The 24,862-nt window shown below is 40.9% G+C and overlaps 1 protein-coding gene across 1 annotated transcript in view; it reads left to right on the top strand.

The window, feature by feature from the left end:
* The window catches only part of TBC1D8B (TBC1 domain family member 8B), a gene marked incomplete in the record, with an annotated part of 1,684,663 nt that overhangs the window by 968,048 nt on the left and 691,753 nt on the right, over window positions 1-24,862 (top strand). The window contains 1 exon segment of the mRNA XM_044057627.1: window positions 16,674-16,841. Within this exon segment, the coding sequence (XP_043913562.1) occupies window positions 16,674-16,841 (168 nt within the window).

The following is a 24,862-nucleotide window of genomic DNA, read 5'->3' on the forward strand; positions in this document are numbered from 1 at the left end:
TTTTTCTAAATGTCTCAATAACCAAATAGCGCAGACATAACTGCTTAGATTTGTATGAAAGCTTTCAGTTTAATGAATAAAATGCTGCTGAAAGTATGCATGTAACTTGAATGGTTGCTGTGATATTTTAAGTTGTTTACAAAATATTCTGTTTAATATTTAAGTGTGTTTACTGTCACTTATAAAACCAGTTTAAGACTAGAACCTAAAGAATACTACCAGTATAAAAATAGTTTGTGCTGAACAGTTTCCCGTTTACACTTCTTTATTGACCCTACGGTTCAGAGATATGTACATTTGTTTGATATGTGAGGACATAGTTTGATTCTTTCAAAAAGCTTAGGCTCCACCTATTAGAATGTAAATTGCAAACTTCCAGATCTCCATTGGAGGGAATGAATTAAACAACTAGTGAGATTTGTTAGGATGTTACATCTGCAGCTACTTTAAGGATTTCTAGTGGCAGAGAGTCAAATGAGAAGGAATAAAGCTTTCCTTCAAAATAGTCTTTATAGAAAATGGTTAGAGTTAGTGTTTGGTAGGACTAGTGTCAGAAATATGAGTTATTTCTGGTTTGGTGTCAGCTTGTCTGGTCTTTTTTTTTTTAATTTGAAAGATTCCTTTGGTAGTTTCAATTAATGCAGCTACCAAAATGGTCTATAGGTTTCATTTCACGGTGCTTTTCCTTTAGCGGGGCAACAGCTTTTTTTGGTCTAGTTTTATTGCTGTCTTCCTTGTCGAGTGCTAGTCATTATCTGACATGTCAGTAATGCTTATTTCACGCTCCTGCTGGGGGGGGGGGGGGGGGTTTGCTTTTCTCTGACCTTGTGCATCTAACGTAAAAGTTCTGATGAAAACTCATAAATGGAGGCAAGACTCGACTGGAATGGCTGAACATTACAAGAACTGAAAAACTTTTTTCTGCGTGTCTTACTATTTCTGTTTATTTCTCTGTCTTTTTGCAGAGTTCCTTAGAAAACTGAACATTAAGCCTTCAGAAGTTTTATGTTAGTACAATGAATGCAAGCTAGATGGTTGGGCCAGGGTGTGCATTATTAGCTATACAAATGCTGGGAAAAAAAAGTCCCACCCTAACAAGACAGTAAGTACAGTCAGTTAACTGCAGCCATTTTAATGATCGCGATTTCTTTTCAAACCTGGCACTGCACTGTTTCTAATTGTTTAATGTCTGTCTCTACACACTAGCATATGTGTATGGGTGTGTATATATTTCAGTCATATAACATTCAATTCAGACATAAGGGATGCGCCGTCACACTTCCGCACTATCCCCTGACAATAATTTCCAGCTTTATAGCAGTAAAGGTTGTTTTATGTAAAGGAGCGCCACTGAAAAGTCTCTCAGACATGCACAGTTATGTTTTACTTGATTTTGGACTGAAACCTAGGTGCCAGGTAGATTGCTATTCTACAACCCTTTCTATATATTTTCCATGGTAGCAGTCTTGGTAGCAGATTGATGTAGCCTATCTGATATCTTCACAGCCAAGCTAGGAGTCATTTAGATTGCTATTTTGTCTTTGACTATATTCACTTCCGTACTAGAAATATAGCTGGCTGAATAAATTACTTTATTTCAGTTTTAAGCACTGCCAACCTACATAACATACAGATTGGTTTATCTTTTCACACCTATAGCTAAGCTTACCCTTTAACATTTATACAATGACCCCAAGGTGACTGATTGGTATAATGTAATGGTATATATGTCATATGGCTTTAAATTCCACATTCTTCTAAGTATGCACCAACTTGGTTAGCAACTACATCTCATCTGGAATGACACAATTTCACTTCACTACTTACTGATGCACTCCATCCTTCAAATTCAAGGTATTAAAAACTACTTATCAGTCAAAAATCCCCTTGCCCACAAAATAAACTACATCCACGTTAAACGTCAGATTAATGCTCTCCATATGTCTCAGTGCAGCTCTTCGTTGCAGTACTGTATGGATACAAAGACACCATTCCTTTTCTGCATTCCTACTAAATACAATCCATATGGGGGAAGGGTGAGCACCCTCCCACTTTTATAGCTTCAGATTGACAGGGAGGCTTCAACAGGTTGGGGGAAAAAAAACTTCTGCTGTCGCGCATGGAACTTAAATTAGCAGTTCAGTTAAGAGAGGGGTTAAGGTTATGTGTACACGTGTGGCTGGCCGTTCCGTTTAAAAAAAAAAAAAAGTGAATTCCGGTTTCGGTCTGATGTCAGCCACTTCTGGGAGATTCCCATTCATTATAGGTATTTAGAGAGCCCCAATGCACTATCTCTATTCATCTCGTCTCTCACCTTCTCCTCATCCACTCTTTTCCTGAAACCACTGTGCTCCCAGGGTCTCTGTACTGCTTTACCAGATAACAAATGGACAGACCGTTGCTGAGCGATGGAAGCAACACTACAGCGCATTCCGACCAAATATTGACAAGCTGTTGACATCCAAACATGAGAAAACTGAGTTGAACCGCAAGTTATTTTCCACTTGTAAGAATCACAGACAGTACATGTTAATAGTTTCAGAATTACCCAAACTTCTGTATGCAGTTCGTTCAGTGGAAAACCGTATGCTTTTTGTATTGATACTTTTGCTAAAGTGTATGTTTGTGTTTGTAATTTAAACTGTTCGCTTCTGTATGCAAGAGAAAGTGTGTGTGTGTGTGTGTGTGTGTGTGTGTGTGTGTGTGTGTGTGTGTGTGTGTGTGTGTGTGTGTGTGTGTGTGTGTGTGTGTGTATTGTATATGCATGTATATTCTAATTTCACCTGCCTAATTAGATCTTTTACATCACAAATTTCTTTACTGCGGTGGTGGTGCTGCCGTAGCGTTGTGGCCTCACAGTAAGATGTTGTCCTGTTCGATTCTCAGCTAAAGCGTCTTCTGTGTGGAGACATGCGTGAATGGGCGTACCTTTGTTGAAGGTTGTGCATCAGGCACATAAAAATCTACTGCCAATCATTAGCGGACTGGAGTTCCGCTGTGGCGACCTCTAACCGGGAAAAGCCGAAAGACACAACAACATTTTAATCCTTACCAAATTGTTCTCATTGACTTTTAGTGGATCATGGGATCATAGGAGATTAATTACTAGGCTGTTGACCCGGACGTCATTTTAAGCCTAGCCGTTTCAACCCAATGTAATACCATAGAGGTACTAGTCAACACCCAAGAGTGCATTTAGTGATTACTGCCCATGTCTGAGAGCTGAGGGTGCTATCCTTTGTAAGAATTTACGATGCCACATCCACTCATCCAGGTTCCTCTTGAACAGTGTCCTAGAGGTCCTCTATTTCATATGAATTGGTAGCCTGTTCCAAAGACATAGCAGTCACTTGGAGGTAAATCTGTCCCTCCAGCATATCCTATTTGTCACAGGCCATATTTAAATCCCTGGAACGGGTAACCCTAGACCCATTTGATTTACAGATATGCAGCAAGTTCATTAGGTTGGATCTTGGGTTGCTCTGTAGGCCAGGCATAAGTCTCCTGTAAGTCTATACGCTGCAGAGTATAGTGACAGGGATTTTAGTCCGTCTGTATAAGGCACGTGCTGGAGGCCCTTGATCTTCTTTGTTAGAAACCTCTGAGGTCTTTCTAATTGCTGTAGGTGCTAGGTTTACTGTACATACTGAATGGGGCATTATACCCAATTATGGGCTGGATAAGTGCAGAGTATAGGGGGGGGGTTTATAACTTCTTTTGCTCTCAAGGCAATGCCTTTAATAATCAAGTGAACTACATGGAAAGCTTTCCTTACAATGGTAGACACCTGGTGGTCGAAGTTAAGGTCATGGTCAATCTGTCATCCCAGGTCCCTTATCACTTCATGGGTACTTAGGGTATTATTGATTTAATAGTGTGAGGGGACATTGTTTGTGCCGAAGGGAATGATGATGCATTTCTTTTCATTCAATTTCAGACCGTGACTAATACACTAGTCGTTGGTCTGCATGAGACCATCTTGGAGTATACTGACATCATTTGGAGATTCATTGATTGCATCTAGTATATACCAAACAGTAGGGGGCCCAGCACTGACCCCTGTGGCACCCCGCTGGAAACAGGTCTGCTGGTCGATGCGGAGTCACCCACTTAGTGTGTGTCTGGTTTGTGAGCCAGTTAACCCATTTTACAACAAAGGGGTTTACATTCAGTTTGCTAAGTGTGTCGGTAATGCCTGAATGTGGGATTTTGTTGAAAGCCTTTGTCAAGTCGAGGTATGCTGTGTGCACAGATTTGCCCTCATCAGTGGATTTGGTCACACTTTCAGAGAAATCCACCAGATTTAACAGGCAGGATCTGCCCTTCTTGAAGCCGAATTGGGTAGGATCCAGGATTTGCAGGTCACGTATGTATTTATTTATGAGGTCCATAATGATACGTTCCACGGCCTTTCAGATGAAGCTGGTCAGACTTATGGGTCTGTAATTTCCCGGGTCTGTTGCAAGTCCACCTTTGTGGAGGAGAATAAATTTAGCTGTTTTTCAATCCGCAGGAACAAAGCCTGTGGTTAAGCTATGATTGAGAAGAGTACTTACTGGTGATACTAGTTCATGTTTTAGCCTATTTAGAAGATGCCTGGGATGTCATCTGGTCCCATAAAGGCCGTGTTCTTTGCCTTGGACAGGGCTTTGAGGATCTGCTGTTCAGATATGCAAGGTGGGGGGGGGGGGGACAGTTTGCGGGAGGGAAGTTTTCACCAAACGTATCCACTAGCAAGTTCACCATCTCTATGGAGTCAGTGTTTGTGAGACTGTTGGCCACCAGTTCTGCACATGGTTGGGTCATACCCATTTAGGTTACGTACATAACTGTAAGAGGTTTCATGGTTATCCTTGGCAGTACTTGCTAGGTTTGTCTCAAAGGAGCTCTTGGAGGATTTGGCAAGGTGTCTTATTTGCCTGTTAAAGCTGAGGAGGGTGCTTTTCCATTGTTGGGTCCTTGTCTTTGTTTTCTTGTACAGCAACTTTTTACATTTATTGTAGAGTTTGTTGATGCTGGAAGTTCACTATGGCAGCTTGATTTTTACTTGGTGCTCTGGCTTTGATTCTATTTGGTACAGACGAGTCTATACACTTATGCAAGTGATTGTACAGGGCTTTAGTGTACTACTTTCAGCTTGAGGTGGAGCTTGAAATGCATTTATACCTTCACCTAGGAGGGTATAGTTTGCCTTTGTGAAGTTTTTAGTCTAATTTCACCCTTTGTGAGTTGTGGTGTTAGTGTCAATTCGAAGGTGACTGATTTGTGGTCAGTTTTAACTAATGAGGATCTGACAATTGCAGCAGTGCATCTGTTTGACATGTTGATGAGGACCAGATCTAGAATGTTTGTTCCTCTTGTTGGGGTATGGGCAGTTTGGTCCAGTGCATTTGAATTTACAAAGTCAAGGAACTTTTGTGCTAGTGAGTTTGGGCTAGAGTAGGTTTCCCAGTTAATAGTGAGATAATTGAAATCCGTCGTAACCAGTTTATTCGTAAAATTTGGATTGTCTTCAGTACAAGTTAAGTAGGCTTCGTGGGTGTTGTGACTCACAAAGAGGGATCTGTAACTGGCTTGGACTTGAATGGGGGTCTTAACCACCATAACATGGACCTGGAGTAACACCATGGAGTTGTCAATTCTAACTAGACGTGAGGTGAATTTATCTCTGATCTCAATTGAAACACCACCTCCTTTAGTATTCACATGTTCATTTTGTGTTCTAAAGGTGTGGAAGGCATTTTAGCTTTGCAGGTCTTGGGGTACTCTCTGAGGCATTAAGTCATGTTTCTGTGACTGCACAGACATTTACATCTAGTGATAGCATTGCTTCCAGGGAGTGCAGGTTTTGGTTTAAGCTTCTAATATTTAGCAGCATGACCCTTATTTTGTTCGAATTGGTTAATTTCACATCAGTAATGTTTTCAAGACCTTGCCTGCAAAAGGCACTATGGAGGAGGCAAGAGCCTTTGCCAGCAGCCGAAAGCCTAGGGGTGTCAGGTGCAAACTGTCTCCGGCAAAGCAGCGAGGTTTGTTAATCATGGCTTCCCAGGCAGAGAGGAACTGGATCCCCTTGGAATGACATGAAAAACTAAGCCAGTTATTTAAATCCGTCATTTTTTGTTTATACTGTGGCATCATTCTAGGTGAGGGTAGTATGCTGCTCAAGGCTTGGGGCATACCTGCCTGGGACACATGCTCAGAGAGCTCAACCATGTCTCTCTTCATATAGTCCAGTGAGGTACATCTCAGGTCATTCACATCAATATGAACTATAACAGAGTCATAACGGTACTTGTTGCTGAGAGACCTGAGTGCATGAGTGATTTGGCAAATCCTTGCACCAGACAGGCAGCTGACCGTGACTTTCTCCTTGTCTAGCCTAGTGAGAGGGACATCCATGTGTCTAACTGTTGACTGACAAGAAAATTTAGTTTTTGAGTGTTGAGCCTTACGGAGTTGATGGGTGAGACAGTGGTGTTGCTATGTGTCATGGGTGCTGTGGAGACTGTGTTAGCTGTAGCAGACTTGTGTTTTGGAAGTCTCTGGCTTTTCGGTAAGTATTTCAAGAGAACATCCGGTTATGTGGATTTATGTGTTTGAGTACTATGTGTATGAATAGTGGTATGTGTATGAGTAGTGGTACTGTGTGAATATGTAGTGGTGGGGATCTTTCCTGTCTTACTAAACTAGCAACCTACTCTTGTAAAACTCAGTTTCTTAGAACAAGCTACTACACTCCAAAAATGCATCTTTTGCAGAAAACCCTGTGGAAGGACTTCTTAAAGTTTGCCATATTCTTCAGAAAAGTCTTGCTTCAGGTGTCATTTACACAAATCCAGGCCATATTCATAATGTAAATTACTCTTAACTCTTCTAACAGTTGGATACAAAGATGTTAAAGTAGCCACCCTAGACATGTGCAGCATTAATAACAAATGGACTAAACTGGAAGCATGGATTTCCACAGAGCAACCTCCTTTAATCACCATTAATGAACCATGGCTGAAAAATAACTACTGCATCCCAGTTTATGTACAAAACAGCTACTCTGTGATCTCTGACCCAGACTAGGAGGCCAACTCTACTATTAATAAAACATCAGACTTCAGTTAAGGTCCTGTAGATAATTCTTCTGATGGCAGGTCCACATACTGGGTCCTAGGAGAGCTGTTACTAGGAAGACATTTCCAGCTATATCAGTAGCTTCCATATATATTCTACCAACTTTATCACCTACCCATATGTTGTTGTGTCTTTCGGCTTTTCCCGGTTAAGGGTCGCCACAGCGGAACTCCGGTCCGCTAATGATTGACAGTAGATTATTACGTGCCGAGTTGCCAGCTCTGACGCACAACCTTCAACGAAGGTACGCCCATTCATGCATGTCTCCACACAGAAGACGCTCTAGCTGAGAATTGAACAGGGCAACGTCATACTGTGAGGCGACAACGCTACCGCAGCACCACCACCCGCAATAAATCTAATTCATCTTGTTTTTCTTACTGGTTCCCCATAAATACAGTTATGCTGGGAAACTTCATCATTACTGCAACAGGTCCAGAAAAAGCAATACATCAAGCAAAATATTGGACCAGTAATAGTCAACATAATTGGTAAAACACCCTACTCGACCAACCCCTCCCAAAAAGGCAGTAACACAGTACTAGACCTAGTAATAACCTCAAACACAAAGTCAGATCACTTAAAATACTACCAAGCAATCTTTGTAATCCTTGTACAGTTCTATCATCCTGGTCATTCAAAACCACCAGACCTACTCTACAGGTAGTCTTAAGACGATCCATTCCAGAATGAAAACTGGGTGACCTTAATAGGGCCCTTGATACTATAGACTGGACTACATTGTACTGCATCCCAGACCCCTGTCAATATTTTGATGATTATATTTCCATCCTGTCCTCTTTTCAAAATTCACTCTTCCAAGCCATATGCAGAAGTCTGAGAGGACACATTTTTTCCTGTCTGAACAAAGATCTGAAGAAAATGATGAAACTAAGGGACCTAGCCTAGAAAGTTTAGAAGCAAAACCCAATCAATATGTTGGCAACGCCTCATCCAAAGAAAAGCATGCATTATTGCAATTAATTCAGCAAAAGCCCAATACTAAAGAGAAAAAACTAAGTGCCACAACCAGCCAATACAAATTCTTTTGGGAGGAAATTAAAAACGTCATGTAACTGATCACTGTCTTAGGTTCATAGGTTGGTACTAGGCTGTCAGCCCTAGGGCCTATACAAGCCTAGCCATAACAATTCCCTGGCTATTTCTTCCCACAATATTTATGTCTATGGACCCGTGTTTAGCAGGACGACTGACTTGATCCCCGGGGTGAATTTCCTATCTCCCATCCAATCGTCAAGGTTCCTTTTGAAGAGGGTCAAAGAGGTGCTTTGCTTGACATGTTTGGGCAAGTCTATTCCAGAGTCTGGGGAGTCTCTGGGTCAGAAAACTATCCCTCCAGCATGTTTTGTTCATTGTGATGACTAGGTTTAGATCCTTGGAGCGTGTGGCTCTGAGAGATTAGGATTTCTTTAAGTGTAGCATGTCCAGCAGCGCTGGGTTTGACATGGCCTTGTATGTTAAGCAGAGATCACCTCTGAGTAGACGATATGCAACAGAGTATAGCTGGAGTTTTTTTAGATGGTCAGCATAGGGCATCTGCTTTAGGCCTGTGATTCTTTTAGTGAGGTATTTCTGCGGCCTTTCCAGTTGCAAATGTCTTGAGAGGTACATATCAAATGGGGCGTTGTATTCTATAATAGGTCTAATGAGGGATGAGTACAGTGGGACAGTGACCTCCTTTTTTCTGGATGGAAAGCCCTTTGCGATGAGGTGTGCCACATAGAAGGATTTCCTGACTGTTGTGGCGATGTGGTTATCGAAGGTGAGACCGCTGTCCACCTGTGTCCCTAAGTCTCTTATCACACTTTTGGTGTTTAGTGTGCTGCCACCTATGTGGTAATTCACGGGTACATGTTTTTTCCCCAAAGGGCATAACTATACATTTCTTGGCATTGAGCTTGATCCCATGGCTCTGGCACCAAACATAGATTTCTGTAAGGCCCTTTTGTAGAATATCCACATCATTTGTGGATTCAGTAATCGCTCCCAGTCTGCAGTCATCTGGAAAGTTTGGTAGCCAGAGTCCCTTAGTGTTGGCCTATACTTTGGAGAAGTAGATGCCGAACAGGAGCGGTCCCAGGATTAACCCTGAGGTACTCCACTTGTCTGAAGCTGGATTTGGAGTCGGCTACTTTTACAATGTGGGTTCCATCAGTAAGCCAGTTGGCAACCCATTGAGTAATGTAGGGATTAATGCCTAGCTTAGTAAGTTTATGTATGGTTTCAGAGTGGGAGATGGTGTCGAAGGCCTTGTCATGGTCCAGGTAGGCTGTGTGGACCGCCTTACCCTCATCCACTGCTCTGGAGACTGATTTGAAGAAGTCAGTCAGGTTCAGGAGATTGGCCCTTCATGAACCCAGATTGGGTGGGGTTCAGTGTTTGAAGGTTGCCAATGTCTTTGTTTATAAGTTCCATGATAATACATTCCATGGCCTTGCAGATCAGGCTCGTCAGACTGATGGGACACTAGTTACCATGATCCAAGGTGGATCCCCCCTTGTGGAGTGGGGTAACTGTAGCTGTGCACCACTCAGTGGGCCTGAGGTGAAGCTATGATTAAACATGACACTTAGGTGAGGTGCCAGTTCATTTTGTAGTTTATGTAGTACACAGCCTGGGATGTCGTCTGGTCCCATGGATGCAGTATTATTAGCTTTGGATAGTGCCTCTCCCACATCTACGTCTGTCTAAAGCTCTTTACACCTGTTTTGCTGAAGAATGCAAAGTTTTCCTAATATACTCTGAGACATCAAAGGAATTCATTGCACCTTCTCAAAACTACATCTCCAATAGCTGTCCACAGGTCAGCCCAGTAACTGAATACTCCGTTTCACTTTACAGAAATTACTGTTAGAAAAATAAAAAAACAACTAAAAATAGTGACAGTCTTGTCCATCAGTCTAGTTTAATTCACACCACTTTCCTAATAAAATCACCTGATAAAATGGTTGAACCTCTTACCTCTTGACCTTATTAAAGCATTACATTGCCTCCCAGTCACAGATAGAACCTTCTTTTTACTTATCTCTCTACTATTTAAAATTTAATAAATTCTAATATTGTCCCCCTGTGAGAGTAAAACTACCTTTGAAAGAGCATACATAACTAAGGTATGGGCCCTTCATCCATGTGGTTTATTATACAATTGACATTGTTCATGCCTTATCTACGCATGTTGACATATTTCAAATAAAATATTATTTGTATATATGTGCTAGATAATGAAGAGGGCCTTGTATTTATATGCTGCCATGGTTAAAGCCTATTGGTGGATGGCAACAGAATCTACCTATTGGGCTGTTTAATATATCTTGCCATATGTTAATGTATTTTAATATCATATGTTTTTTTTTTTTATTAAAAAAATATATTTGTTAGATTATCATGTGGGTCTCAATATTGCGTACCATTGTTAAACCCTACTGGTTGACTAAAATTGCATTTTTGTATTGAGGCTGTCTATTATGTATAGTCATGTATCTGGTATTGAATATCCAATGTTTTAGTGATATGTTATATTTTTGTGATAAAATTAAATCATATATTTACACTTTAGTGTTATTTTGATAAAAGACTGTATATTAATATATACCCCATGTTTATAAGTTTCTGTGGATTTGTTCACTTTGCTTACAGTGTATGACAATACTTTGGATGCAACTTTAAGGAACTTCTCATCAGGGGTCTGTATAATATTAAATTTATACAACATAAAACTTTATATATTTTTACATGCTGTATTTTCGGTGGAAATCTGTATCAGACATATGATGTACTATTAGTAAGTTTATAATGCCTCTATTACATTAAGGCTATACAGTGATTTGAATGTGACTGCAAATTTGTGTTTGGGATGGACTAAACCATGTTTCCATTGATTGGCAGTTTCTATAAATATTCATGAATTATTTGGCACCACAAATGCTTTTTCACTGATGAAGGCTGGATAGCCGAAACCGGTTTGAATTGGTATCAGTGCACTTTGTTGCATTTATAAATAACTATTTTAGTATTTTGGTTTCGAAGTGTTTATATGCTGCAAATGCTGGCCACTGGTGTTGTACTATGTAATGGTAGGGCCGAGCATACCGTACCTGCGAGGCGTTTGGTTTCTACTGGATTCAGATTCCCAGAGTCATTAGATCATCATAAACAGAGTGGCTTCAAAAATTACTACTGAATCAGTAAGGAATGAGTCTAGGTTCAACTACTTTTAAGACAATGGCTAATATTTCAAAAGTGCTAATTTGCACATCAGCACTTAGGGTCATAGGTCGGTACTAGGCTGTTGGCCCTGGGGCTATATAAGCCTAGCCAAAAAGGTTCCCTGGCTTTCGCCACCCAAGAAAAGTTCCACATTGCAAGATGTGAAGCATCTAAATGCAATCTTTTGCATATATTGTATATATTGAACATAGAATGCACTCTTAATATACAGATTTTTATTTACTAACTGTACGTCTTATGTATATATACTGTCATTGCATTCACAAAGTATTAAGTAACTTATGCTTTTGAATTTATATAAAACAGTTTAAGTGCCTTATCTTGTTAAGTTTGTTCTCTGAGTCTGGATCATGGTTGAAAAGTTTTAATGGACTAGCCTACTTACCTAGTAAACAAATACCATACAAATTAATAAGTAAATGCTAAGGTGCTTTTATGTATCCCAGAACTCCCAGATTACTATGCAGTATGCTGTCTTTGATTTCCCACCTTCATCATTTTGAGTGTTGTTTATCAAAAGTATTTTATAACCCTTTTCTTGGGTTCCTTAGCACTTGGATATTTTCCACTGAGATGTATTACACTGCTTCATTACATTGACTCTGGAGTTGCACAGAGTTAGGCTAACTATTCAGTTTTTCCAAGTCCCATTTCATCTTTTCTACTTCACGTTGCCTATTGACATTGACTGGTTGATATTTTTTTGCCTTCTACAAATTACATGACTTTCCTTTTAGTCCCCTTTCTACTCCAGCATAATTTAAATTACCTTGTCACCCACATCGAGTGTCTAATCTGTTGCTTTAGGAATAAAATGTTACATAATTAGCTTTTCCTTTGTCATTTCAAAGGCATAGATTAGCTAAAAGGTTTGAATCCATGTCTTTGCAAGATCATATTAAAGAAACATTAAAAACTACTACATTTGAAACTGGCATTAATCAAATGCTGAACTTTTTAATGTAGAGAACAGATTCATTATAGTTTAATAACTTTTTACATTTTTATTAGACATTGTTTAAATGAGGTATTAATAATAGTAGGGAAAGAAGTGATGGAAAGAAATATTTGAAGACTAGCAAAGCAGGAAGTGTTTATGATTTTATATATTTACATATCTTTAAACTCTTAATGAGCTGCTTCGTGTAGTCAAGGGTATATGTTGTCTGTAGTTGCTTAGTCTGCGTAGTAAGTTCTCTGAGCCTAGGGTTAGCAGACCAGCCTGTTCAACTGGTCAACAAATAATAAATATAAAGTATAGCACACAATTCCTTCCACTTTGTCTACTGTGGGACTCGGAGCAAGCCATGTAACCAGGTTTTGCTTTGTTTGCATTGGAGAAGGGATACTTGTGTCCAGCGAGCATACCTGCTTAACAAATGAATGTTGAATGGTATTGGTTTAAAACTGAAGACTTTTATTTTAATGTTAAAATTTTGAAATTATTCCAGTTGTTTGAAGATGTAGTTAACTTTAGTGGTCCTTAAATCAAATAAAGATATAGTGTACTACAATTATTATTGATATATTTCATTACTATTGATCAAAGTATTTGTTTTTGTTGGTTATATTAAAACATTTTCAACTAAGTTACTGTATTATGGTCAGAGTAGTTTTATATATGACATACAAATACAAGATAATTTCAGGAAAATTTTAACTTTGAGCATTCTTTAATGATTTGATAACGGTTTACACACAAAATTTTTAGTATTGTAGACTAGGATGATTTATTTTTTAGTATGACAGTATGTTACTTAGACTCTATGTAAATGTATTAAAATGTATATACAGATTCTAAAAATGGATGTTTTTTCAGCTGGAAAAAAGATGGCTTATAGAACAAATGGTTCTTCAAACACCCTTTTATAGGACCTAAACCTTCACCAATGGATAAACATGACACATTGGCATGATAAATTCATATAGTGTATGTCTCAACCACTGGACCAAATGTCTGCTATATGTTGAAAGGACACACTAGCCACCAGACATACTTAGCGTGTGCTATAATGACAATTCAGTTATTATGGGGTTGCGGGGCCACGGAAGTATACACATGTCATGTACAGGTACCAGTGACTGTGGTATACGTGTATGTATTGACTATTATGAAGTCAAGCCTCAGATGCTCGACGTGAACGCATCTGAACTGAGAATACTGATATATGGAATGCTGAAGACTGGCAATTCTGAATGTCTGACTTTGAACCCCTTTCAGACTTGTTTTGGTTCTTGTTCCTGGGACCAGAGAGATAGGAAGGTTCGACATTCAAGGCAAATTTTGGTATTGTGCATGTACCGCTTTCTGTGTTTTGGTGTTGCATGTTGATTGTTGTAGTAGTCGAGCTTCCAAGGCTTGACTTCGTAATAATAAACCATAGGAGTGTGTTTGTGCTTATTTGTATATTTGTGTGTGTGGAGAGTGACTGTAGGGAGAATGCCAATGTCTTCATGAGCAACAGTTTCTTATTGTGATATGCAGATCAGCAGTGTATTTCATATTATAGTAGTAACTGATTCAGAGACTCGCATGTCTCTGAATAGCAAAATATTTTGTGGAAGCAGGGCCTTTTATAGTACATGCTTAGGTCCTTTACTGAATTCTCGAGCAGGTTACTGAAATGGTAAAAAATGTTACTCCCCCTCGTGTGCAGTGATCTTGGAAGTTAATATAGGGTGTTTTAACATGCACAGAAAATACTTTTGTTTTTTCTTTTTTCAGAAGCACTATAGTTTGTAATTATTTTCTTATTTACTTTAGGTTTAAGTCATGCTGCTTTCTTTGATTTTTATATTTATTTATTTTATTTTACATTTGTTGACCGGGTTTGTGTGACTGGGCTGGTAACCCTTTTTCAGCGGAGGCCTGGGGAGAAAAGCTCCAACAGTTCAGTATACATTGTAGTATAGATTATAATTCAGCAATTTGGAGAGAAGCTCCAGATAACAGTTGTAAGGAACATTAATAATGTTTGAAATATAATTTATATTGTGTACAGACAAATATTAAGATGAGTTTTGAATAAAGAGTTTAAAATGCAGACAGATTAACTACAGACAAAACAGTACAGGTTTATACTTGGGTTTACCCATAACAAATTGATTATAAACCTTGATTTAGAGAATAGGATAGTGGAGGCAATGCAGCATAGTTGGGAAGTGTTGGTTAAAGGAGTTTCAGTACTAAGAAGTAGATAAGGGTGACTTGAGAGTAGAAGTAAGTTTAAGTTGAGAAGGAGAAGTGTGATTATGTAGGTTGGGGAGAAGATTAGTAGAGGTTTTCGTGTACTGTGACAGGTAATAGGAAGGAGAAGAAGTTAGGGAGGCCGAGTACTTGAGAATAAGTTAAGGAAGTGGAGTACAATGGAAGGTCCATTGACTGTTCAGGCATTCTTTTAAGGCCGATTTGAATTTTTTAGGATTGTTGAGAGTCCTGATTTCCCATGGGAGTTTGTTCCATGATTTAGAAGGGTTGTAGCTGTAAAAGTTGTAGCCAGATTTATTCTGTGGTTGATTGATTTTGTAGTAGGTCTTGGTCAGAGCTTCGAAGAGTGCTAGTAGAAGTGTAATAGGAGAGAAGGCATGACAGGTTGAGAGAGAATGAAGGCGGATATAAAATGGAACCATGAGCTGTGAGAGAAGAAGGTGGTGGGGAAATTCTAGCCAATTTAATGCTTTTAGAGAGAGAGAGTGATTATGAGATTTATTCGTTTGGTTTACTGCAAATCTGGCTACTTTGTTATAGGTAGATTCTAACTTAGTAAGGAGTGATGAGTTGAGGGTTGTGAGAATTTGGGAGCTGTACATGAGGCTTGGTAGTAGGTAAGCATGTGAGAGGGATATTCTTGCTTTGTTAGTGAGGAATTTTTTATTTCTGTATAAGAATCCCAGTTTTTGGTGTGTTTTGCCAATACAGTTAGCATGCAGATCAAATTTTAAATGGTCATCAGTTGTGATACCCAAGAGTTTAGTGGAAGATTCAACAGCGATGGGTGTGTTGTTGAGAGAGAGTATAGAGAAGGAGGATTTAAGATGGTTAAGGTTTTTGGGGAGAAAGAGTAAGCGTTTAGTTTTATAGTAAGACACATTTGTTTGACCGCACCAAAAGCAGAGTGGCAGGAGTACTAGTAATAATATTTATAATATATCTTCATGACTATTGGCATTTTGAATGAACCGATTTGAGTTGTGTAAATATGTTTGCTATATGAAGCAATTGGCATGTAGCTATACACGTGTAGTGATCCTTTCAGCAGGAAGTATATATTAAAATGTTTTAAGCTATAGCCATCTCTGTTGGCATGAAGGTGTGAAGTCCTGATTGTGATCAGAGTGACATATGTTTGATTATTGGTGCTGGTACCTGTTGGAACTGGTGTGGTGAGAATGGGAGTGCCTGTCCTTGAGTGGAGGGGGCAGAATAAGGCCATCATGTGCTATAGTCTTTCAAGTGGTTGGGTAGTGACACCTAGAGGTAGCTGTTGTGCATGTGATTGGCTTACCCAATCATCAGCAAGTGGACAGAAGTGCACATGTGTATGGGGAGGTATAGTGGCCCCAGGGTTACACAGTTAAGGGAAAATGCCCTCATGGCCAGAATGCTGGCCAAAGGCACAAGCAACCTGTTTGGCTGCCTAGATGATAGACTTTCTGGAGTTAAGGGTGGCAGGGATAGTCAACAGGCGTAGGGGCAAAAAGCATACAAAGGAAGTTTTGAAGCTTTAGCTGGTTTCATGTATTGAGTGTAGTGGGAGGTGTGTCTGCTGCCATTTATTTATTTCACATTTGTTAATCCGGTTAGTCCAACTGGGTAAGAAATTACCCATTTTCAGTGGAGACCCGAGGGAAAAAGCCCCGAACAAAACATACAAATACATACAAATAGAGACAAGTTAACAATATAAAGAGCAAAATAAACTTATGGATACAATGGATAAGAAAAATAAATATAGATATATATATATTGGTCCTAGTGTGCTGTGTTCTGGGGTTAATGCCAGCATTGAGGACTGGATGTGGTGTTTTATGCAGATGAAAACTTAACCTTGCTGATCCCACATTTTTAGAGGCCAGTAGTGTCCATTACTGTTCTATAAATAATGTACATGAAAAAAGTACTTCAGGCAAAAATAGTTTACTCCTCAGCACTTGTGATAGGTCAACAAAATTTCACAGGTAAGGTCACAGTTGTATTTTGTTATATTTGAGTAGTCTCACATTTAGCTGCTATTATTTATCTTGTTTATTACAGGAGAAAGAACTAATAAAGTATACATTTTTTTCTTGTGCTCTCACAGGTAGTAGGTGTGGATACGTCGGGCTCTGGAAATAAGCCTCTGATCATTTTTACAAAAGGGAAACGAGCACTTCGCTTCAGTGATGTCAGGGATAATGATCGTCTGATGGCAAAACTGAGGCTGGCTTCTGGGGCAGTTGTAAGTCCACAACACAGCGCAAGCAGAGAGGTAACATGACTCAAGTTTGTACGTTTTGTTTAGTAACTTGTTTACTGAATGATGTCACTGCAGTATGACCCAACACCATCTATTTCTGTTTCCATTCATACTTGTTTTCACCTTACCAGATGTAACTTGAGGCACACTGTATAATAATGTATTCAGGTGTGTAGTAAATGATAGTACTTGTTTTTCACAAAAAAAAATGTGTTTGGCTCTGTGGCACAGACGGATGGAGGCCCTGACTACAGTTCAGGTGATCGGGAATTGGTTAATTGCCCCATCATTGGGGGAGCCAGACAGGGAGGGAAAAGAGTGAAAAGGAGTCGCCAGATTCCTTCCCTAGGGGGTTAAGTGGGATTGCACACACTTAGGGAGCACATGATCATAGTATGATTTCATTGGCAGGGACCTGAAAAATTAACTGCTGTGCTTTTAGGTTGGTGGGCTGGGCTTCTTGCTGGTATAAATCACTTGCAAAAATGAGGGATGGCTTAGCAACATAAACTGTTTTCCTGTCCCACTTCCCTTCATGGAATGAAGGATGTGTGGGATTTATAGGGTAAAAAAGCTAAAGAAAAATGTAAACCACTCCCGGTGGCTGCCTAAATGATGCCTCCTCTTAGCTGTCTCCCCCGTTTGGAGAGGAGGGAACACATCGGTCATTAGGAATCGAGGGGGGCTGATTATAAGCAGACAATGAAAGAAACGAGCAAAAAAGTGCCAAAAGTTAATTTACTGCAGTCAGTATAAACTTCATGTTGTCTTATCCACCTCGTTACACAATGAGCTCTGTCCTCACTTGCTTGCATTTATTATGTGGTTGTTGCAAACTGAAAAACTCCTGTCTTTCAGCTGGACAGGATCTCACAACACTGCCAGTTAACTCGTATCTTACTTTTATTTTTAACGTGCTTTCCCTTTATATTTATTTTGATTTTTTGCAACAACAGTTCTTAAATCACTGGAGAGAGAAGGAATCTACCCTACTTACACTGATAACCAGATAAATTGGCACTACCTGTTGTTAACAACAGAAAACCATGAAGATTGCCACCTAGTAGCCATTTTCAGAAAAGTCATGAACAGCATTTTCTGTACAAATGGAACTCGTTTGAGAAAGGTATGATTTCATGTTGTTAATCTTCATTCATCCCTTGCTGATGGGTGTCTGTTTTAAGCTCACACCAGCCAAAAAAACTCTTGAGCTAAACTTGCCCATAGTGCCTCTCTCCCTTTTACCCCAGAACCCATTTGTTTTATATACATATATATATATATATATATATATATATATATATATATATATATATATATATATAGATATATAGATATATAGATATATATATAGATAGATAGATATATATATATTTTTTTTCTTTATGGAATGGGAAGATTTCCCTTTACTGCAATGTAGTGTGATCTTGGAGTTGGTATATTTAAATAGCAGGGGGTGTGGCGTGAGCAGCCCCCAACTTGGGAGTGTAGGGGGACTTGCTCCCCTGCTAGCACTGTGTTTTTTTCTTCCTTCACATTTTCAAACATTCAAATGTTTGATCATATGTTCTTGGCTATATGAAAGTCAAACATTTGGGTGTTCTATTATGTGAAGTAGACCTATATATATATATATATATATATATATATATATATATATATATATATATAAATAAATAAAAACTATTTTTATAGATATTTCTGTTTTGATAGTTTGTGTGTGTGCCTAACTTGTTTAGCGTGACACTACTCTTGGATTGTCCTCCTATGTCGGAAAAGAAAGGAATGACAGAATTTAAACAATGCGACCAGTATGGTCGTAAAATGCCAAATTTGGACACCCGTATTTCTTGCGTTTACTGCCTGGGTGTTCCTGACTTATCTGTACAACTGCTGTGCGACATATGTAAAGGATTTAGTGCACGCACTTTAAACAAGAGGAAAAACAAGTTAATCCTCAAGCGTCTTCATAAAAACTCCTTTTTTGAAAGTTATTTCTTGGGTCGGTGGGTTCGCCCCTTCCCAAGAAAGACACAAGTGAAGGAACCAATTCTGTTCCTTCTTCACCTTATGGCATTGACTCTAAATCTTCGGAACCAAAGGCATAAATTCCAAAATTGACACGAACAACCACGGCACCAGGGCCTCAACCCCCGTCCATGGTGCTGTCCTCTGTTCCAGGACCTCAACTATCCAGCTCAGTACCATCCATGGTACCGATAATGACCACTGTACCGCCCATGCCTTTAATTACTACTTCAGCTCCAAACTCCCTTTTGGCACCAAAAATAGTACTCCGTACACCGGTCACTTCCCCTCTCCCTATACATCTTAACTGGTCACGTGCCCACAGTGTTGAAAGGAGAAACAATCCCTCGAACCTGATATTCCCCCATGGCAGACCCCCTTCTTTGGTCAACAATGTAGCCCCTTCTTGGAACGGTTTGACTCTCTGTCAGGGATATCAACCTGCTCCTCCAGGAGCCTCTTGGATTTTGAAGTGGTGAGACTTGTGGATCAGCTTCTGGTGGCCAGAGGAATCACAACCCCTGCCCAAATCCTCCTTCCCACCAGAGCTGAGGGTTTTTCACCACAGACACCAACATATACTCCTTCAACCTTCTTGCAGGTATCAAAGCCCCTGACACAGATGCCTATCCCGGTTCCAGCTTCTTCGGTGCCACTGGTAGACCTCACTGTAGTTCTGGAGCTGACCCTTTGGCCATCGACTCATTTGGAGCCGAGCCATCCTCTGCACCGTGACTGGACTGTCGACACCATGAGTCATGACACCTAGTGCGGCACCCATGTTTTTCTGTGGTGCCATCCACTATGGCTCCGGTTGTCTTGGCAGCACCAAGTCCTCTTGGGGCTCCTTCCCTGGGAGTGGGCTCGTCAGAGCAGGGTGTGACTCTGGTTTTGAGGTTGCTTATCTCTGTTCTGGGCTCCCATCCCTCTTCGGGCGAGCCAGCTTTCCAGGTGATGGAGAGGACCCTTGCCTCTGCAGACACACAGATGGTTCCCTCGGCATCGGAGTACAATACATTTACCCCCTCTGGTCCTCAGCTGACATAGTCCACCATATCATGACTTTGAGCACAAGAGCCTACCCTAGAGCACCCTCTCTTCAGAGTCCTCTTAGGATGTTCTCACTGAGGAGGTACCACGTAAGAGATTGTGCAAGAGGAAGCATGTGGACTCCCCCAAAGAGTCCCTCACTGAATATACGGACTATGATGAGGGGAAGGGGTCCCCATGGTCGCCCCTGAGGATGTCTCCTTTGGAGGCGTACTGTAAATTTTAAAACAGCGGGGAGGCTGGAAGCTCACCAACCCCTTTTCTGAGGAGTCCATATTCCTGCAGGCTTTTCGTGCTCATCCTTCTACTTCTTGGCTGACTCCACCTGCAGACTAACTAGTCCATCTCGTCATGCAGCGCATATGGAAGAATCCTAATACCTCTGAACCAATCCCATGGAGACCAGACAAAATTCTGTCTCCGTTGGAAGAAAGTCCACACTGGTCCAAAGTCCTACCGGTAGACAATATGGTGGTGGTGGTGGCCACTAAGAAAGAGATTGCCGAGGAGAGCCATACTGTCCATCTCCCAAACAGGGAGTCTCGGGCGATGGACAGATTAGGGAAGTGAGTGTTTGCCTCGTCGATCTTTTTCCATTAGGTCCTTGAATTACGTGGCACACTTTATCAAGCTCCAGAGAGACCTAATCTCAGAACTCTGGGGAACCTTAGCAGGAGCAGTCTCTGACGAGGTACATGACAAAGTTGCCTTGCAGCTTGCAACCCTGGAATCTGTATCCAACTTGTCCATGCGGTTAATCTCACACACTGTCAAAGGGGTGGCTAGAGCAGCGGGTTCAGGCATTGTCATGAGACGTCACACCTGGATGCGCCTTTGTGATTTTGCAGACCCTTTTAAGTCCTCCTTTCTTAATGCCCCAGTGGAAGCTTCTTCCATCTTTGGCCCAAAAGTGAAAGACACATTAGCCAGCTGTGAAAAGGATGGCAAGACCCTGTCTGCCGTGGGTGTACGTTTTTCCACCCCCCCAGCAATCTTACTCTAGGAATCAGAGGAGTGGAAAGATGTGGCATAAGAAGTCCCAGGGTCCTTTCCATGACTCACAGCGAGTTTATCAGGAGCAGATGGAGTAACTTTTCCAGAAGCCACCCCCATTGAGGCAGAGGCGGTCCTCGTAATCACGGATCCAGAGATTCTTTCTCTGGACAGCCCTACCAGCGCTCCTGAAGAGTGGCCAGATTGCTTTCCTCTGGAACCAGTCGGGGGACTTTTCTGTCTCCACCAACTTGCCTGGCGAACAATAACCACAGATTCTTGGGTGCAGATGATAATTGCCAGAGTTTATCCCATTCCTTTCAATATTTACCCAAAGCCACTAAGGCATATTTCCAACTTTCCACCCAGTCAAAGGGAAGCAGCAGCTAAAGCTGCTCTGAAAAAGTCATCCAAACAGTCCCACCAGACCAAGTAGGATCCAGATTTTACTCAAGGTTCTTTTTAGTGCCAAAAAAGACAGGGAACTGGAGGCCAATCTTGGACCTCAGCATCCTAAATAAATTTGTCATTCAAACAAAATTCTGGATGGTCACGGTTCAGTCTATCCTATCCTTTCTGGAGAAAGATGATTGGATGTGCTTGATAGATCTTCAGGATGCGTATTACCACATAAAAATGGACAAATGCTCCAGAAGATTCCTCCGCTTCTGGCTAGGAGCCAATCATTACCAATTTCAAGCACTGCCCTTTAGTCACTCCCAGAGTGTTCACCAAATGCATGACAGTGTTAACAGCTCACTTGAGACTGCAAGGAATTCCGGGTGTTAATAATGTCTAGACGATTGGCTCCTTACTGACCCCACCAAGTGTTTACTGGTTGCAGGCCTGCATTACATCTTAAACCTAGCAAAATCCTTGGGGATCTCCATAAATGAGGAAAAAAATGCAAGTTAATTCCCTCTCAGACTTCGAAATTCATAGGGGCATTTTTCAATACTCAGTCTTGCCTAGTCTCCCTCCCTCTTCACAGACTGGAAAAACTAACCTCCCAACTCTGGGTGGTACTCTCTTGAAACAAAGTTCCAGTTTGGGCAGTCCTTCAACTACTCTGATCAATTGCAGCATCAATAACAATAGTTCGCTGGCAAGATTACACGTGAGATTACAACAGTGGCTGCTATCAGCACAGTGGTCTCCTTTGATTCATCTGTTGTCCTTCCAAATCCACATAATGAATCAATGCAAACAAGATTTACTTTGGTGGATGAAGCCAGACAAAGCTTTATGGAGTCATCTTTTCTCCGCCCCCAGCCCAAGACCATAGTGACGGCGGACGCTTCCCTGACCGGGGGGGGGGGTCACTTCCAGAGACAGTCCAAGGTACTTGGTCACCAGTGGAGGCCAATCTGCATTTCATTGTTCTGGAACTGAGGGCAGTGCTTCTAGTGTTGTAGGCATTCCACCCACCCCTTCCGTCAGGGACAATTGCTATCCAGTAGGACAACATGCCAGTGGTCTGGTGTGTCAACAAACAAGGGGGAGCCAACTTCTACCTGTTGTGTTGAGAGGCCATGAGAATTTGGCAGTGGGCGATAGCTTCCATCTGCTTTCTCATAGCAATGCACATTCCTGGGGATTCCAGCGTGATCGCAGACAAACTGAGCAGATGCATCCTCCTGCTTCACGAGTGGTCCCTCAATCCAACCATAGCAGCAAAGATTTTTGACTGCTAGTTTCAGCCTTGTGTGACCTCTTCGCCTCACCAACAAACCACAAATGCAGCAGCTACTTTGTCCTAATCCCCCTGTAGGGCAGTCCCCAAGGGATGCTGTAATACACGATTGACCCATGGGACTTATTTATGCTTTCTCCCCTCTACCTCTGATTCCACACTTTATAAAGAAGGCCACTTGGTTGAGAAGCAGAGTAATCCTCATTGCACCCTGTTGGCCCTGACAAGTTTAATTTCCCTTTCTTTGACCTCATCTACTACATCAACCATGGATTCTGGATCTAACTCCAGAATTGCTGTCACACCCGCAGGAGCTGATACATCCAAACATATAGAGTCTCAAGCTGACAGCTTGGTTTCTCCACTTCCAGTAATTGCCAGGCAGAATGACCTTTCCTCCCTTGTACGTAACATCCTTCTGGCTTAACGCAAACCATCCACGAAGAAAAGCTATCTTAAGAAAGAAGTGGAAGAGATTCCTTATTTGGTCTTGACAGAAAGAAATAGACCCCTGCTCAGCTCCAGTTAGTGCCGTACTGGGTTATTTGTCAAACCTCCTTCATTCGGGGGCATCAGCTTCCACTATTCAAGTACACCTGGCTGCTATATCAGATTTCCACAATGGATTCCGAGATTCGTCCTTAATTTCCCACTGTCTTTGTTAAACCGTGTTGAAAGGGGTCTCTCACATCAGACCACCCTTCAAAGAACCAATCGAACCTTGGAATTTGACATTAGTTCTACAATCCTTGACTCGATCTCCTTTTGAACCTGCTGCCACTTCTGATATAAAATTTTTATTCTGGAAGTCCCTGTTCTTGGTAGCCATCTCCTCAGCAAAATGAATATCTGAACTCCAAGCCTTGTCCTTATATGGAATTTCATAAGGACATAGTATCACTCCGGACTAATCCTTCTTTCCTGCCCAAAGTTATTTCATATTTGACTATAAATCAGACAATTGACCTACCTGTTTTCTTTCCAAACTTCTCAAGTAAAGGAGAACAATACCTTCATTTATTTTAATGTACATAGACAGCTATGATTCTGTCTAGACAGAACTAAATCACTACGGAAATCTAACCAGTTGTACATGTCTTACTCAGGACCAAATTTGGGTAAATATGTTTCTAAGGTAACTTTATCTAAATGGTTAAGAAATTTCATATGCTTCACCTACCAACATAACAACTCCTTTACCGGGTAAGGTCAAGGCACATTCAACCAGATCAGTGTCGACTTCTGTTGCTTTCCATTCAAGGGCTTCCATGGATGATATCTGTGCAGCTGCAACATGGGTTACTTTTCATACCTTTATCACTCCTTACAAATTGGATGTAGTCTGCAGGGGGGAGAGCATCCTTTGGTTCAGTGGTACTCAGGAACATCCTTCCATGGGGCCCCCAAGACATAAAGTAGCTAGGGATTCTATCCCGTCAGTAAGTAATGAATGTAGATTAACAACATCAGATAAAGAAATTATGTTCTTACCATAAAGTTCCATCTGTGGTGGTGTTCATTCATTCATTACTTCCCACCCTCCTTCCCCCTCCAAAAGGCTCCTGGAGGTTTGGATTTGGTCCTAATCCTGTATTAGGGAATTTGCTCAGAAAAAGCCTCTGCTTTCTTTCTTATGGACAAACTCGATCTGAAGTAGCAGGGAGAGAGGCACTATTGGTAAGCTTAGCTTGGGAGTTTTTTTGGCGGGCGCAAGCTTGTTATAAGGCCGACTTGGTTCCGAGGATGGAACCGACACCCATCAGTAATGAATGAATGAATGAAGATCAACAACACAGATGGAACGTTATGGTAAGAACATAACTTCTTTTTAATAAATTCATAAAATAAAAGTGTGTGACATCATGTAGGATTTCATTATAATCACTTGTCTAATAGACAAGTAACGCTGGCTACTTCATTGCCCACACATTATTTGGTCAAATTCTGTAAGACTTAAAGCAGCATAGCAGAGGGTTTTCACGTAGATGTCTTCACTACCCTGAATCATACTGGATCACCCACTCAAAAAGATGAAAGAGAGATACTGGGAGAGCAAATACATTGCTAAGAAAACCAGTATTGTCGAGGATCAGCAGAGCTGTTGCCATGAATATTCAATATTGTATTCCATATTATGCAGTGTTAATGAATCAGTTTTGTATTCATGGTGTATTAAAAAGGTTGCAGTTTGGAGTTACTGTCCTGTCGGCACTAAGAGCTAGCAGTGTTGGAGGTGGTAGGAGTAGATGGAGCACTGAGGGAAAAGTCT

The sequence above is a fragment of the Protopterus annectens genome, chromosome 15.part0, assembly GCF_019279795.1.
Source record: "Protopterus annectens isolate FY-2018-M chromosome 15.part0, PAN1.0, whole genome shotgun sequence".
NCBI lineage: Eukaryota > Metazoa > Chordata > Ceratodontiformes > Protopteridae > Protopterus > Protopterus annectens.